This window comes from Lucilia sericata, unplaced genomic scaffold (genome assembly GCF_015586225.1).
Source record: "Lucilia sericata isolate MDLA Ls3-8-SP2 unplaced genomic scaffold, ASM1558622v1 Contig000382F_arrow, whole genome shotgun sequence".
Classification (NCBI taxonomy): domain Eukaryota; kingdom Metazoa; phylum Arthropoda; class Insecta; order Diptera; family Calliphoridae; genus Lucilia; species Lucilia sericata.
Genome location: NW_023994401.1, coordinates 132,501 through 147,645, shown reverse-complemented (window position 1 = coordinate 147,645; position 15,145 = coordinate 132,501). Strand labels below are relative to the sequence as shown.

General features: G+C 32.4%; 2 protein-coding genes across 3 annotated transcripts; one reads left to right on the top strand and one right to left on the bottom strand.

Moving 5' to 3' along the window:
• The first annotated feature begins 232 nt into the window (after positions 1–232).
• On the top strand, positions 233–1,343 carry LOC119604307 (bifunctional peptidase and (3S)-lysyl hydroxylase JMJD7). Its single transcript, XM_037956863.1, has one exon. The coding sequence runs from the start codon at positions 338–340 to the stop codon at positions 1,316–1,318; it is 981 nt and encodes a 326-aa protein (XP_037812791.1). The 5' UTR covers positions 233–337; the 3' UTR covers positions 1,319–1,343.
• Positions 1,344–1,680: 337 nt separating this feature from the next.
• On the bottom strand, positions 1,681–15,139 carry LOC119604305 (putative mediator of RNA polymerase II transcription subunit 26). 2 transcript variants are annotated; one of them, XM_037956861.1, is made up of 9 exons: positions 14,407–15,139; positions 12,676–12,829; positions 9,993–10,543; positions 9,191–9,292; positions 7,476–9,126; positions 6,099–7,074; positions 3,549–5,124; positions 2,350–2,785; positions 1,681–2,289 (listed from the first exon to the last, which is right to left on the bottom strand). In XM_037956861.1, the coding sequence occupies exons 1-9, from the start codon at positions 14,824–14,826 to the stop codon at positions 1,913–1,915; spliced, it is 6,243 nt and encodes a 2,080-aa protein (XP_037812789.1). In that variant the 5' UTR covers positions 14,827–15,139; the 3' UTR covers positions 1,681–1,912. The 2 variants fall into 2 exon arrangements, with proteins under 2 accessions (XP_037812789.1, XP_037812788.1); XM_037956860.1 differs by having other exon boundaries at positions 1,681–2,785.
• Positions 15,140–15,145: the final 6 nt, after the last annotated feature.

Here is a 15,145-nt window from a genome sequence, read left to right as displayed (position 1 = left end):
AATTACTTTGAAGCAAAAACAAAGGTGACCAGATGATCCCTAAACAACTCAATCGAATTCTCCTAAATTTTTCTATATAACAGTATGACATTTTTCACAGTTAGCTAATTCTAGTACAAAAACAAAATACATGTTGTTTTTGTATTGTAGTCATGCTGTCACCTATCTAATTCTACCATGAAAACACTTATTAAAATTGTGTAAAGAACCCAACTCATAATATGGCAACACTAATCTACAGCTGTCATGTAGCATGTTCAGGCCGACATACTGTTTTGTTTATTTCTTACCGGGTGGACTCCACCAACACAAAGTATAATCTCCAGTGTCCACAAAAATGGAAAATAAAATACATTCTGCCTTAGAGTTACTAATAAACGAAGCTAATGACTTGTGTATTGGCACACAAGTAACTGAACTTCACGCCATCCCAGATGCCATTGAATTTGCCCGTGAATATTATGCCAAACAACAACCTGTGGTTATACGAAATGCTGTGGCTGACTGGCCGGCGGTGAAGAAATGGTCACCAGAGTATTTTAAACAAACTCTAAGTAACAAGCTAGTGGATGTGGCCATTACGCCCAATGGCTACGCTGATGGTTTGGCCATTAGATATGAGGACAAAAAGGAATATTTTGTTTTGCCTTTAGAGGAACAATGTACAATGGCAGAATTTTTGGATAATCTAGACAATCCCATGGGTGCTGTTTACTATATACAAAAACAAAATTCGAATTTTTCTTTGGATTTTCCCGAACTTAATCAAGATATTGATAGTTCTATTTTGGAATTTGCAGAAAAATGTTTTAATAAACCACCAGATGCTGTTAATTTTTGGATGGGTGATGAGAGGGCCATAACCTCTATGCATAAGGATCCCTATGATAATTTATACTGTGTTGTGGCGGGTTATAAAGATTTTATTTTACTGCCACCACACAGTATGCCCTGGATACCAAAACAATTATATCCCACGGGGGTGTATAAAAGGAATTTGGATACACAACAATATCATATAGAACCGGTAATGTGCGCTCAGGAGCACGAAAATGGTTGTAACAATGATCCCATGTTAACCGAATGGATAAGTATAGATCCCTTGGCTCCCGACCTGTTTAAATATCCACAATATTCAAAAGTTAAACCTTTGAGAGTACGGATGAGAGCTGGTGATATGCTGTATTTACCCAACTACTGGTATCATCATGTTAGTCAAAGTCATAAATGTATTGCTGTAAATTTTTGGTATGATATGGAATACGATAGTCGTTATTGTTATTATCGTATGCTGGAGGAATTGACAAAATCAAAATAGACGTTGTAAGAAAAAAAAAACGTAACTCAAGTTTTTTACTCCAACTTTGTACAACTATTAGCTGCGGTAATCAGTTTTTGTTCTTAATAAAATAAGCCTCGATATGGAGCACACAACTGGCCCGATGGACGCATGTATTTCTTCAGATATGATGTAACTATAATTTTCCTTTCAAACTAACAAACTATCAAATCGAATTCTTAGTGAAAAATCGAAATTGGAGTAAAATTAAGATATTAAGAGTAACCGTGGATAATCTATTATTTTATAAAAATACTATAAGACAACAACGCGAACTTGGTCCAGCTAATATATGGATATATTTTTTATAGGTTTTTATTAAAGGTATAGCAATAAAGTTATATGTGTTAAATACTTGTAAATATATTTAAAAAGATCAAAAGTAAAAACAAAATTTTTTGGGGGGAATGTTTTGTAAAGAAATGCAAAGTATCTTCGAAAGCCAATCAATCAAACTTGTTACATTTTCACATTTCTAATAATAAATAGTTATGTTTAAAATAGGTGTGTAGGAGCTTAAAGTCTAAGGGAATCGAATTTGAATTTGAATTGGTAATACTTCTAGGAGATTAATTACTCTTTCTCGGTGAATTCTGGTTTTTCACATTTCAAATCAGATTTTTCATTTGGGTTGGTCACCGCTTCGTGACCTTTCAAATTCATTAAAGGAGTTTCAGAATTAATTAAATCATTTGTTAGTTCTGTAGCATTTTTGGAATTTGTGTTTTCACGATTATTTTCAATATTTAATGAATGAGCTTCATCGGGATTTTCATTATTTTCATATTCAATGCCATTATTAGAGGTTTCAGTTTTAATTAGTATTAATGCTGGTGCTTCAGACTGATGATAAGTGGAGCTCACAGTATTATTCACTATGCTACCACTTCCACTGTTATTTAAGGAACAATTTTGATCGGCCTCGGCCAAGTCGCCATCATCTGTGTTTGCTGGTGGCAAATCATTTTGTTGCTGTTGTTGATTATTTGTAGATTTTGTTGTAGACTTACCTTTATCCGAGGACTGCTGCTGCTGCCTCTGCTGTTGTTGCTGTTGATTACCGAACAAGGTATTTTCCAAATATTTCTGATACCATCTTAAGAATTCATCTCTCTCCTTGGGTAATGATAATTTTTTGATTTTTGCATAAATTTTTTTAGGCGAAATATTACTGGCATTATTTCCTAGATTAATATTATGCGTTAGAGGTTGGGCATTTTGGGCCACAGTAGCTGTTAGTTTAGCAACATCCACTAATAAAGCATCATTGATTAAGGTGTTAGTATGGGTTTGATTGCGTATGCGATTGATAATATATTTGATAAGATCACATTCAGTGGAGTGATGTTGTTGAGCAGCAATTGCTGCAGTACTAGTACCGGAGGCGGCTGATTTTGGCGAATTTGTTGAAGATGAGACGTTTGTATCGTTTTTGTTTTCATTTTGCTGGAAATTAGGTACAAATATTGAGCTGAATTTAGTTTTTATTTAAAAATTTTATAATTTTTTATAAAATTTATCTGCTGAATAATCAAAAAAACTTAGCTGTATTGTATTTCATGCAGCTGAATAGGAAATTGCTCAGCTGAATTAGAATTTTGTTTAACAAATTATTATATTTTCTTTATAAAATATTTTTGCTGAATCACAAAAACTCTTGCTGATTATGAATTTAAAAAAAAATTAAATATATAAAAAAATTATGCTGAATAGGACTTTAAAAAAAATGAATAAGGTTAATATTTTGATATATTTAGGAGCTGAATATAAAAATTCTTCAGCTGAATTAGGTTTTTGTTAAAACTTGTATGATTTTTACAATGTTAAATAAATAGCTGAATTAAAAATTTATAGCTGAATCGAAAAAAACTGGCTGAACTTGAGACATTTTCTTATTTTTTTAGCTGAATAGTATATAAACTTGGCACAATTTGATTTCAACAAACAAAATTAAACATTTTGTAATAAAATTGAAGAGAAATGGGTTGATTTAAGAAAATATACAGCTGAATTGGAAAAACCTTCGCTGAATACGATTTTTCTTAAAAAAATTGCTAAAGTTAAAATTTTCTTGCTATTTTGTTTAGCTGAATAGTAAAAAAATGGGTTAATATAAAAAAAATTTGTATTTAAATGGAAGAAAAAATGATTTGTTTCCAAAAACAAGGAGACTTTTAAAAATAATAACTTTTACAGGAAAATTACTTACTTTGTCCTTATTTTCCTGTTGTAATTTCTGATGTTGTTGTGCTGCCAAACTGCAAGCACCTCTTAGATTTTCGTTGCCCTCTTCTTCATTTGTTTCGTTAGAGTTGGCATTATTTACTGGTACATTGGACTGATTCAAAGATTGTTTACGTAAATTCTTGCGTTTTTTGGTGACATTTTTTGTTATAGGCGTGTTATTGACCGTAGAGTTGTTAGGGTTATTACAACGTGGTGTCTGATTGGTGGAATTATTACAATTGTTAATAACACTTTGACGCCAATTGGTGTCTTCTTCAGGTTTTTCATTTTCATTGTCATTATCATTGTTGGAAGAGGATAGGGGCAATTCGGTTTCATTATTTATATTGACATTTGTAATGAGACGTGTTTCCTCGTTTAGATTTTGAGTTGTAGCCGGATCTAAATGGGTATGAAGCAGTAGTTGCTGCTGCTGCTGTTGTTGTTGTTGCTGCTGCTGCAAGAGTTGATCTCTTTGTTCATTTAAGTTTAATTTGCGTAATGATATATTGGAAATATTATTGAATAATTGGTTCTGTTGACCTGCGGTCTCATTATTAATGTTATCTTTATCCAATAGCATGCTTTCTAAACGTCTAAAAACATCTTCCTTAATGGATTCATAGAATTTGGTGGTAAATTTATCATTTTTCAAAGCATTTACTAAAAGATTACGTTTAATTTCTTCTGAAGTGGTATCATCTTCTTCCTCCTCTTCCTCATCTTCATTATTTTCATTGCCATCCAACAGCATGTTATCATTATTGTGCTGCTGAGGATTAGAGAAATCCAAAGGTAATTGCTGTTGGGTATTTAAGAAATTATAATTTTCTACTCCTTCGTCGATATCGACGGCTGGTCTTAATAAAAAATCTGGATTTCTAGCTTGAGTTTGGGTGGCTGGTTGTGGCTGATGTTGTAGAGGATTTAAAAAATGTTGCAAGGTTTGATGTTGCTGCTGTTGTTGTTGGAAGGTCAAAGTATTTTGATACCTCTGCAAGGGCTGGGCCACATGACGTGTATTTTGTATGCTCGAAGTAGCTGGATTGAAATCCTCATTCAAGTTACGAAAACGCCAATTGGGTTTCGGACCCACTTTATTACTTTGCTGTATATTATAATTATGATACATTAAATCGGCTGTATTTGTGCCAGCATTTGTCGTGCTGCTATTATTGGTGGCGGCAGCATTTTCATGTTGTTCCAACCAATTCAATTGCTGTAGAAAATCTCTTTGCTGCTGATAGATATTTTGCTGATATTGTTGCTGCTGCTGTTGCTGATTAATACGTGATCTTTGTATAATGCGCAAATACTTATTATGAGCTGCTGTGGATGTATCATTGTTGGCAGCGTAATTTAAATTATTGCTACATTCTTCCAAATTTTGATTTTGTTGTGCTTGCTGGAAATTGTAAGGGGGATGTTGTGGCTGCTGATGTGGCATTGTTGCAGGTCTTTCATAAGGTGTTTCCTGTTGTTGCTGCTGCTGTTGTTGTATTTGTTGTTCTTCATTGCTTTTAGCAGAATTAGTAGAAAGCAAATTTTGCCGCGAATAGCTTTTGTTGGCATTATTTTTGGCCACATTTAACAACAACATTAACAATGTTAACATAACAAAAAAACGGAAAAGTACAAGAAATGTAAAGCAAAATATGGGTTAGTCATATATTAGGCAAAAATATTAGAAAAAACATGCTTAAACTAATTATTATTTTGGATAAATATCGTCTAGAACATTGCGTAGTCTGGTTTATATCCTAGTCCACTATCTTTCTATAGTATATTACCTAGTACATAGTATAGTTTAATCTGTAGTCTAGTCTATATTATAATCGATAGTCTAATGTATATTGCAGTCTATAGTATGATCTAGTCTGAAATCTAGTTTATAGTCTAGTCTGTATATTAGTTTATAGTCTAGTATGTTGTTTAGTCTATAATCTAGTTTGTATTCTAGTCTATTGTTTAGTCTATAGTTAAGTCTATAGTTAAGTCTCTAGTTTAGTCTATAGTCTAGTCTATAGCTTGGTCTACAGTCTAGCCTATAGCTTGATCTATAGTCTAGTCTGGTCTATACTCTAGTTTATAGTTATGTTCGAAGTCTGCCCTGTTCATTTAACGAAAATCATCCATATATAACAAATATATAAAATTTTAACAAAAGTTAAAAATTCTTACTTACATTTTCCCCATAAATAAATATTTAAATAACATATTTTTAATTCAATACATACGTATTTATAAAAATAAAAAAAAAAATAACTACAAACTGACCCATTGTTAACTCTTTATTAAATATAAAAAAAAAATTTTTCAAAAAATGTTAAGGGTTAAAAATTCCCTTAGAAAGAAACATTTTCGAAAGATAACAAGTATCTATGCATTAAAAAAATACATATAACTTTTTAAATAAGACAATAACAAATTTTAAATGAAAACATTATAAACTTTTTAAAAAGTTACTGAATATTTTCAAATTTGGCCAATTTCAAACTAAAGTTGATATGAAAATTAATAAATTAAGATTTACCTTCTAAAGTTATCCCAATAGTTGTTGGCACGATTGCCGGGTGGCACCTGATTATTAAGAGTATGCGATAGATTACTGTGGTGGTGCTGCTGTTGATTTTGGGTACGCAAATTAGCATTATTTTGATGTATGGCATTATTGTGATGATGCATAAAAATTGGAGCTGGTCCAGAGCCAACCACTGGGGATTGAGGAGTAGGTATTTCATTGTTAAAATGTGTTGAGGGAGCTTGTGGTGGTTGTGGTACAGCATTATTGAGCGTAGCATACATGCTAGAGGTGGCTGTAGCTGAAGAATTGTGTTGTTGAGTTTCAGTGGTAAAATTAAAAGCACCTTGAGGCTGAGCCACACGTTGATGACGATAGACATGTTGATGTTGTTGTTGCTGTTGATAATTGCTAAAAGCACTGTTTCTATTTTGTCCCGGTATAAAAGCTATGGGTTGTTCAGATTGTGCCCTATTTAGACCAACATATAAATTGTTGGGTAAAGCTTGTGTAGTGGGTATACCACCTAAACTTGCTGGTGGTACCGATTCAGAACGTAAGCCATAACTCACATCGTTAGCATTGTTTGAAGTGCTTCCACTTGTTATAGCCAATAATCTTTCCTGTAGAACGTGAATAGTTTGATTGAGACTATCAATTTCCCTTTGTTGATGCCACAACATTTGATTGCATTGGCACACAGAACTTATCAGCATTTGTTGGGTTTGTATAAATTGTTGCAACATGGGATCGTTGCTGGTGAGAGCAGCATTAGTAGCAGCACTGGTAGCTGTCGATGATGAAGTGGCTGCTCCCAAATTATTGGCATTACATATGCATTCGTTAGTGCTTAATGTAGCGGCATTTGTAGAGGTTTGATTTAACCCGAAAGAAGTTTGCGGTGGTGGAGGTGGTGGTGGCACACCAGTAGCATAATAATATTGATGAGGATTCCAGGCAGTTGGTAAAGGTGGTGGTATTGGGCCGGCTTAAGAAAAATAAATATTTAAATTCAAATTACTCTTAAGTAGGTCTATAAGGTAGCAGTCTAGGTTATTATATGGATTATAGTCTAGTCTTTAGTATAGACTATAGGCTGAACATTATAAAAGTCCATAGTCTGGTGTTTAGACTACGGTCTAGTATATAGCCTAGGCTGTATACTAGTATATAGTCTTTACTATGCTGAAGTCTAGTTTATAGTCTGGACTATACAGACCAGTCTACAGCTTGGTATTTAGTCTACACCAGAGTCTGTCTCAACTATTATCCGTTCTAAAGCCTGGACTATAGGCTGGATTTAAGTTTTCAATCTAATTTGTAATCTAGTCTAGTTCGTTCTCTAAATCTAAGAAAACAAAAAAAAAAAAAAAAATAAAAATAACTTACGGAAATTCATGCCCATTGCTGACATAGGTGGTGGTATAGAAAAAGATCTCGAACTGCCCGACTGCATACTAGCGCCCTCGAGAGAGGCTCCGTCATGAGTACTGCTGGCCGCCTGAGCTATATGAGTGGCAGCATTTGAAGAGGCACCAGTTGAGTTCAAAGAGTCCTTAACATTTCTGCTAGACTGTTCATTAACACGTGTGGCAGCTGGTGTGGAGGTTGGCACAAATTTAGTACTGGCTGCATAGTCTGAGTCATTGTTGTCTTCTTCGGCTTCATCGTCGGCCTCCGAAACAATATCTTGTCTACGGGTGGGTGTTGGTTGTTGATCTTCTTGTTCCAACCGCTTGCACAGCATTTCAAATTCTTTTTTCTTTAATTCATATTCTTCCTTAAGTTGATCTCTTTCCTGTTGGGTTTTTACATGCTCATCCCAGCGACTTTCGTGATTGCGTGGCACGGGAGTGGGAGTTAAACTATTTCTCTTTAAAGCATCCTCACCCATTTGGGCAGCAGCGGCCGCCTGTTGTTTACGTCTCTCGATTTCATTTTTCAAAGCTTGTATGCGATCTTTTTCCGATTGCAAAGACTGGGCTTGTGCTCTCAAGTCTGAGGTAACCTCATTTAGCATACGTACTTTACGGGCTATAAACTCTTCATTAGAGTTATCATCCTGGTAGCGGCTGGGAGCAGCTACGGGAGTACGTTCGCGGTCATAGGTTATAGGTACCTCACGTGGTGGTGTTCGACCAATAAGTTTAGGATCTTTGGCTGTATGAGCCTCTATGATATTGACAGTTTCCATCATATCTTTCAAACGTTTCAGCTGAGCCTTCATGGCATCTATATCAGCCACTTTTTGCTGGATTAAAGCGGCAGCTATTTTATGTTGTTCTTCATCCTCTTCTTGTTCTGGTTCAGCTTCAGCCTCTGATTCGGATTGCATTTGCCCATTGGGTTGTTGTCTTTGAGCCTGTTGCAAAAGTTCAATGGGTACATTGCGACTATATTCAACTGGTACTTCGCGTTCTACATTAGATTCTTTCTTACTAGAGCCAGCTGCCGGTTTAGGAGAGGTTTGTTGACCATTTTCTTCTATATCCTTTTCCTGTTCATACTGCCTTTGTCTAGCCTCTTTGGCAGTCTCCTCTGCCGAACGATTGACACTTTGCAGTTCACTAACTAGGTTACGCATTTCATCACGCTGTGAGCGCAAAGCCTCAAGTTTTCTTTGCAATAGTTCTTGTTCAGCTGAGATTTCTGGACCATCATCACCCATTAATGAGGATAATTCATTTTGATTTTGTATAAAAGTGGTTAAATTCTTCATACGTCCCACAAGAGAAGCCATATCAGAATGTACTTGATCGAGTGATTGATAATCGGGAGCACCATCAGCACCCTCTGCTTGGGAACCCGAGGGAAAACTTAAGGTTTGAGCTTGTTGTCGCAATTTTTCCATGTCGCTTAAATGCTGTTTAGCCGCATTTTGTAATTTTAGCAATTGTTGCTGTTGTTCTTGCATATTTTGGATATTACGATTGGATGCTTCCAAACGTTGTTGCAACTCCTCATAGGAAGGTGTATTATCGGGTGTGGGAGTTTCCATATTGCTGTGCAATGATTGTATAGATTGGGCACGATCACTCATCTGTAGGTGAGAAGTTATATTATAGTTTTTGTGATCATATACGTATATATAGAAAGAAACTCACCTCACTTCGGGGTACATCTTCTAAACTGGTAGAATTCACCACTACATCTCTTGCCGAAGCATTTGGTGTTATTTCATGGACCATGGTGGTGGATTTTAAAGCCTGAAAATAATATATTATATTACCTTTTTTATTCCATATTAAGTAATGTTACGTTTTTCAATAGTTCTAGTTCAGTTCCAGTTCAGTTCTAGTTCAGTTCTAGTTCAGTTCTAGTTCAATTCTAGTTCAGTTCTAGTTCAGTTCTAGTTCAGTTCTAGTTCATTTCTAGTTCATTTCTAGTTCAGTTCTAGTTCAGTTCTAGTTCAGTTCTAGTTCAGTTCTAAATCAGCTCTAGTTCAGTTCTAGTTCAGATCTAGTTCAGTTCTAGTTCAGTTCTAGTTGAGTTCTAGTTCAGTTCTAGTTCAGATCTAGTTCAGATCTAGTTCAGTTCTAGTTCAGTTCTAGTTTAGTTCTAGTTCAGTTTTAGTTCAGTTCTAGTTCAGTTCTAGTTTAGTTCTAGTTCAGTTCTAGTACAGTTCTAGTTCAGTTCTACTTCAGTTCTAGTTCAGTTCTAGTTCAGTTCTAGTTCAGTTCTAGTTCAGTTCTAGTTCAGTTCTAGTTCAGTTCTAGTTCAGTTCTAGTTCAGTTCTAGTTCAGTTCTAGTTCAGTTCTAGTTCAGTTCTAGTTCAGTTCTAGTTCAGTTCTAGTTCAGTTCTAGTTCAGTTCTAGTTCAGTTCTAGTTCAGTTCTAGTTCAGTTCTAGTTCAGTTCTAGTTCAGTTCTTTAAATGTAATGTACAGTTTTTTAATTAAATTCCTTACCTTTTGCTGAGCCTGCAAAGAGTTTTCCAAATTAATTTTATGATTATTATTAGCGTTTAAAGTCTGCTGAAAACGTTGAGCTAATTGATTGAATTCGTTTGAATTATGATTCAATACAGCATTCGCTAAATTGGCCGATGAGGAAGCCTGTATAGTGGGCAATATATTACTGGTTAAATTTAAAAACGGTTGAGTTTGTGTATTCTCAAATAGTTGTTTTAAACGTTGTACCACCAACAATTGTAAATGTTGTTCAAATTGTGGTCCTAACAAAGAATTATCGTTTAGCGTAGTATTGATATTTGAAGCTACCGGCTGCACAGATTGTGTTGCTGCCGACGATGATGATAAACCGGGTGTTGTTGGTATTACAACACCTATAGCGGTATTAAGATTTGTATTTGAATTTTGTGTACAATTCAAAAAATCACTTTGTGTTTGTTGATTACTGCTGCCGTGTAGCTGCTGTTGTTGTTGTTGTGGTTGTTGATTACGTCTCGGTATTGGTCGTACAGGATAACAGAAACGTTGTTGATTTTCTTGAGAACTTTCTATATGTTTAGAAAAAAATATAAATATAAATATTAATTTTAGATATTGATCACATATGATTGAAATTTTTATAAAATATTAAGCTTTTATATAGATATTAAAAGCAAAGTAAAAGTTAATTTAAATTACATTTTATTTTTAAAGAAAAAAACCAAAAACAATTCTTTGCATGACTAAGAAATTTTGATTTTTATATACATTGATGATGTAGTATGCAATAAAAATGAAAAAAAACAGACAAATTTCTAAATTTAGATCATTCAAATATTTTAAATACTAAAGGTACAAAATAACATAGATACAGTGTCTCTCATAAGTATTCGAATTTGGGTATAATATGAAAAGAAACCAAATTTAATAATATATTTAGTGTGCAGAATTAATAACTTAATTTGTTAAATTGTCTAGACAGTCCTTAGCTTTGATATCACGCTTTTTAAAACTTTAAAAAATCACATTTACTTAAATTAATTTAGCTTTATTTAAAAAAAGTCCATAAAATTACCTCACAAAAGTATACGAATTTTCCTGTATTTCATATTTGACTATATTATACGAAACACAAAAATTAGAATCGAATATTTTTTTTGCTAAAAATTGTTTTAAGGGGTAACTATCAACCGAATGGATATATTTTTGGCCCATTTGGTCCACAATTTTGGGGCATTTGTACCATCTTTTCATGTAATATCATTAAAATGGCGATTTTTAGCAATATTTGTATTTTTTTCTCCTTTTTCCCAGAGAAAAAACCAAAATTTGTTATTGGGATTTAATATACCCCTTGGAGTATCTAAAAATAATATTTTTTGTTACAAAAATCTTTATTTAAACGTTCCAATATATATTATTGGAATCATTCTTCTATCGCTAATTCAATTTATTGGAACTCAAGTCCATTTTTATAATACCAGGGTCAAAAATTTTCGGGGAAACTTGTCTTCTATATATTGTTTTAGATATCAGCTGTTATACATTTTAAGTTTTCAATATATTGTGGAAGTGTACAACTCCAAAGCATGCCTCGAAGAAACGCCATTCAATATAGTGGAATCATTCTTTTTATAACCATTGGCCTCTAGGCTGAATGTCACCATATCATTATGGTCTAACTCAAAAATATTGATTTCTGTTTAAATATTATCTACTATGATCAAAATAAACCCAAAATTTTGGACATACAGCGTTTTTGTAATGGGTAACATAATCGTGAATGTTATGAGTAGTAAAAACTGAAATCTACTGTATAGGATGATATTTTGTTAAGGCATGTTTTGGAGTTGTATACCACTACGATGTCTTGAAAAATTAAAATATATTAGTGCTAATATCTACAATAATATATACTAGCCAACTTTGTCGAAAAATATCGATCCTAGTGGTACGAAAAGGGACTTAAGATCCAGATAATTCAATAAGAAACAGAAGAACGATACCAAAAATATATCTTGGAATGTTTAAGTACAGGTCCTTATAACAAAAGTTATTATTTTTAGATACCTCAAGGAATCTATTAAATCCCAATATTAAATTTTGGTTTTATCTCTTTAAAAAGAGAAAAAAATGGCAAATATGGTCAAAAATCGTCATTTTAATGATATAATATGAAAAGATGGTACAAATGCCCCAAAATTGTGGGCCAAAAATATATCTTTTCGGTTGATAGTAACCCCTTGAAATAATTTTAAGCAAAAAGACCATTCGATTCTAATTTTTGTGTTTCGTAAAATATGGTCAAATATGAAATACAGTTAAAATTCGAATACTTTTGTGAAGTAATTTTTTTGACTTTTTTTAAAAAAAGTTAAATTTATTTAAGTAAATGTAAATTATCTAAATTTTAAGGAGTGTGATATTAAACCTTAGGACTGTCTAGACAATATGTCAAATTTAATTATTAATTTTACACACAATAAATATTATTAAATTATGTTTCTTTTAAAAGTACACCTAAATTCGAATACTTATGTGAGACACTGTATATACTTAGTAGAAACAAACACACACACACAAATCTTTAAGATGAAAGACTACAAAACTAAATAAAATAAACTTTAAGGAAAAACACAACTAAAATATTTAAATAATACAAGATGTCTTATATAAAGTTATTTTAAATTTAAAAACTTACCAAAATCACTATTAGTGGCTGTGGTATTACTTTGATTTTGCTGCTGCCCTGCTGTAGTTTGTAACTGTTGCTGCTGTTGTTTATTATTATTTAGATTATTAGTATTATTTGTTGTTGTTGTTGTTGTAGTTAACACCGTAGTTAATAAATAATCCTTTAAATAATACAAAAATATCAAAGATATTGTAAAAATTATTATTAGCCCGCCTATATTGAGAGATTTTTCTTTTGCGTTTAAAGTTCTTATAGATTTATTCGGAAAATATTTGCGTTTTCGTTTCGTTCGTTATTGGCCGACATAAGAAGTACAACTGACATGCGGAAAACTAAAGATAAGCATTTTCATTTAGATTTTTCACACAGATTTTCTTTTCATAAAGAAAGAGTATTTTTTGTGGATTATTTAAGAGATATTGAGAAAAGTGTTTGATATTGGAAAAATCTCTTAAGATTTTGTTTTTAATGTTTACAATATATAATTTATTAACTTGTCTTTCCACCTGCAATTTCCTCAATTATTACTTGCTATTCTATAATTTTCTGGATATTTTTATAAACGAGAAAGATTTTGGTTGTTGATGATTGAAATGTATTTTCCGAAATACTATCTGACATATATTTTAATATCAGTTATATTCGAAAAAACATTGAAAATCAACAGATCGCTCCATAAGCCAACATTGTTTTAAAAAAAAATCATTTTTTGCAATTCCAGTAAAAATTATAAATTCATAAAAATTTAGAAATTACCAAAAGATTTAAATTTTACCTAAAAATTTGAAATTTATCTAGAATTCTAATTCCACAAAAAATTTCTGAAAATTAAAAAAAAAAATTTACAAAAAATTCTAAATTTTTTAAAAACTAAATTTTTCATATAAAATCAAAATTTTAATTATTTTGTTATAATTTCTAAATTAAGAGCATTTGAAATTTAAGAGTACATACCAGTAAATTTTGGCAAAATGCTTTAAAATTGCTAATATTTAATAAACAGTTTTAAAAATATTAAAAGGAACTTATTAAAGATTTGTTTATATTGTATTTTCTTCCCATATGTGGGTGGCTACAGTTTGTCCATTAAATTTGATTGTTATTTTTGGAAACTGTGACGCATTTGTTTAATTTTAATGTAAATGCAAATAAAATAAAATCAATTACAATGTACGTTTTATTAAATTAAGATTTTTCTGAAAATTTATAAAAGAAAATCAGCGCTATTATGTGAGAAAATATTGTACAATACAAGTGCTAGTCTATAGTCTGGACTAAAGTCTGAACTTAAGTCTAGTATATATTCTGAACTACTGTCTTGTCTGTATTCTGGACTATAGTCTAGTATGTAGTCTGGACTATAGTCTAGTCTTTAGTCTGAACTACAGTCTACTCTATATTCAGGACTATAGTTTAGTCTATAGTTTGTACTATGGTCTAGTCTATAGTCTGGACTATAGTCCAATCTTTAGTCTTTAGACTATAGTCTAGTCTAAAGTCTGGACTGTAGTCTAGTCTATAATGTGGACTGTAGGCTTTTATGTTATAGGCATAATATAGCTTGTAATACAGATTTGCCTATAGCCTGGACTGAAATAGTTTGTAATAAGGACTATAGTATAGTTTGGAGCCTGCACTGTAGAATAGCACATAGTCTAAACAATAGACAAGTTCCTAGTCCCTATAATCTGGTCTACCTATTCAAAAGTTTTACAAATTAATTGCTTTCAAACTCACATTTAAATCTTTAAGTTCTCTGCGTATGGGTGCAACAATTTCTGTATTTTTATGTTGTTGCTGTTGCTGCTGATTACGTGTATGCTGTTGTTGCTGCTGCTGTTGTTGTTGTTGTATTGAAGCCACTATATTTAAAGGACTGCAGCGATTTGCCAATTGAGCCAAACCTGAAGGCTGTAGCAAAGACTTTTGCCCAGCAACTGTTGAACTATTACAATTTGTTGAAGACTTCGTAGAAGCTTTTGGTACCGTACCCGTTTGTTTACGATGTGACGACGAAGGATTAGAGGAATGTGAAGAATTTATTGCATTTGAAGCTACCGCCGTAGCAGCAGCTGGTGGAATACTATTGTGGCTGTGGGAATTGCTACTGTTGGTAGAATTTTTATTTGTGGAATTGGGATTTTTAACTGGAGCCATCTTTAAGATAATTAGTTAAATTATTGAATAAATTTTAAGTTTTTAATTTTTTTCTTTTTCAATATTTTTTCATTGATTTTTTTGCACGCCCCTTTTTATTGTATGAATGAAAAAAATTTTCATCCGCTCAATTTTTATATTCTTAATAAATATTTTTGTTTTATTTCATGTTTCCCGGGTAATGTAATTAGTTGTTGTTAGTTTTAGCGAAAATTTGTTAATTTTAATAGATTTTTTAATAAGTTTTAATTAAAAACAATTTCGATGCAATTTTGTGTGCAAAAAATATACTACATTCCGGCTGACAATCTCGTCGAAA

What these genes read in the sequence shown, in the direction of transcription:
- LOC119604307 (XM_037956863.1), top strand. Translation starts at nt 338, where the DNA reads ATGGAAAATAAAATACATTCTGCCTTAGAGTTACTAATAAACGAAGCT.
- LOC119604305 (XM_037956860.1), bottom strand. Translation starts at nt 14,826, where the DNA reads ATGGCTCCAGTTAAAAATCCCAATTCCACAAATAAAAATTCTACCAAC. An exon ending in AGCCACTAATAGTGATTTTG is followed by an intron (nt 10,544 to 12,675) that starts GTAAGTTTTTAA and finishes CTAAACATATAG; the next exon opens with AAAGTTCTCAAGAAAATCAA. An exon ending in AAGATGTACCCCGAAGTGAG is followed by an intron (nt 9,127 to 9,190) that starts GTGAGTTTCTTT and finishes TCTCACCTACAG; the next exon opens with ATGAGTGATCGTGCCCAATC.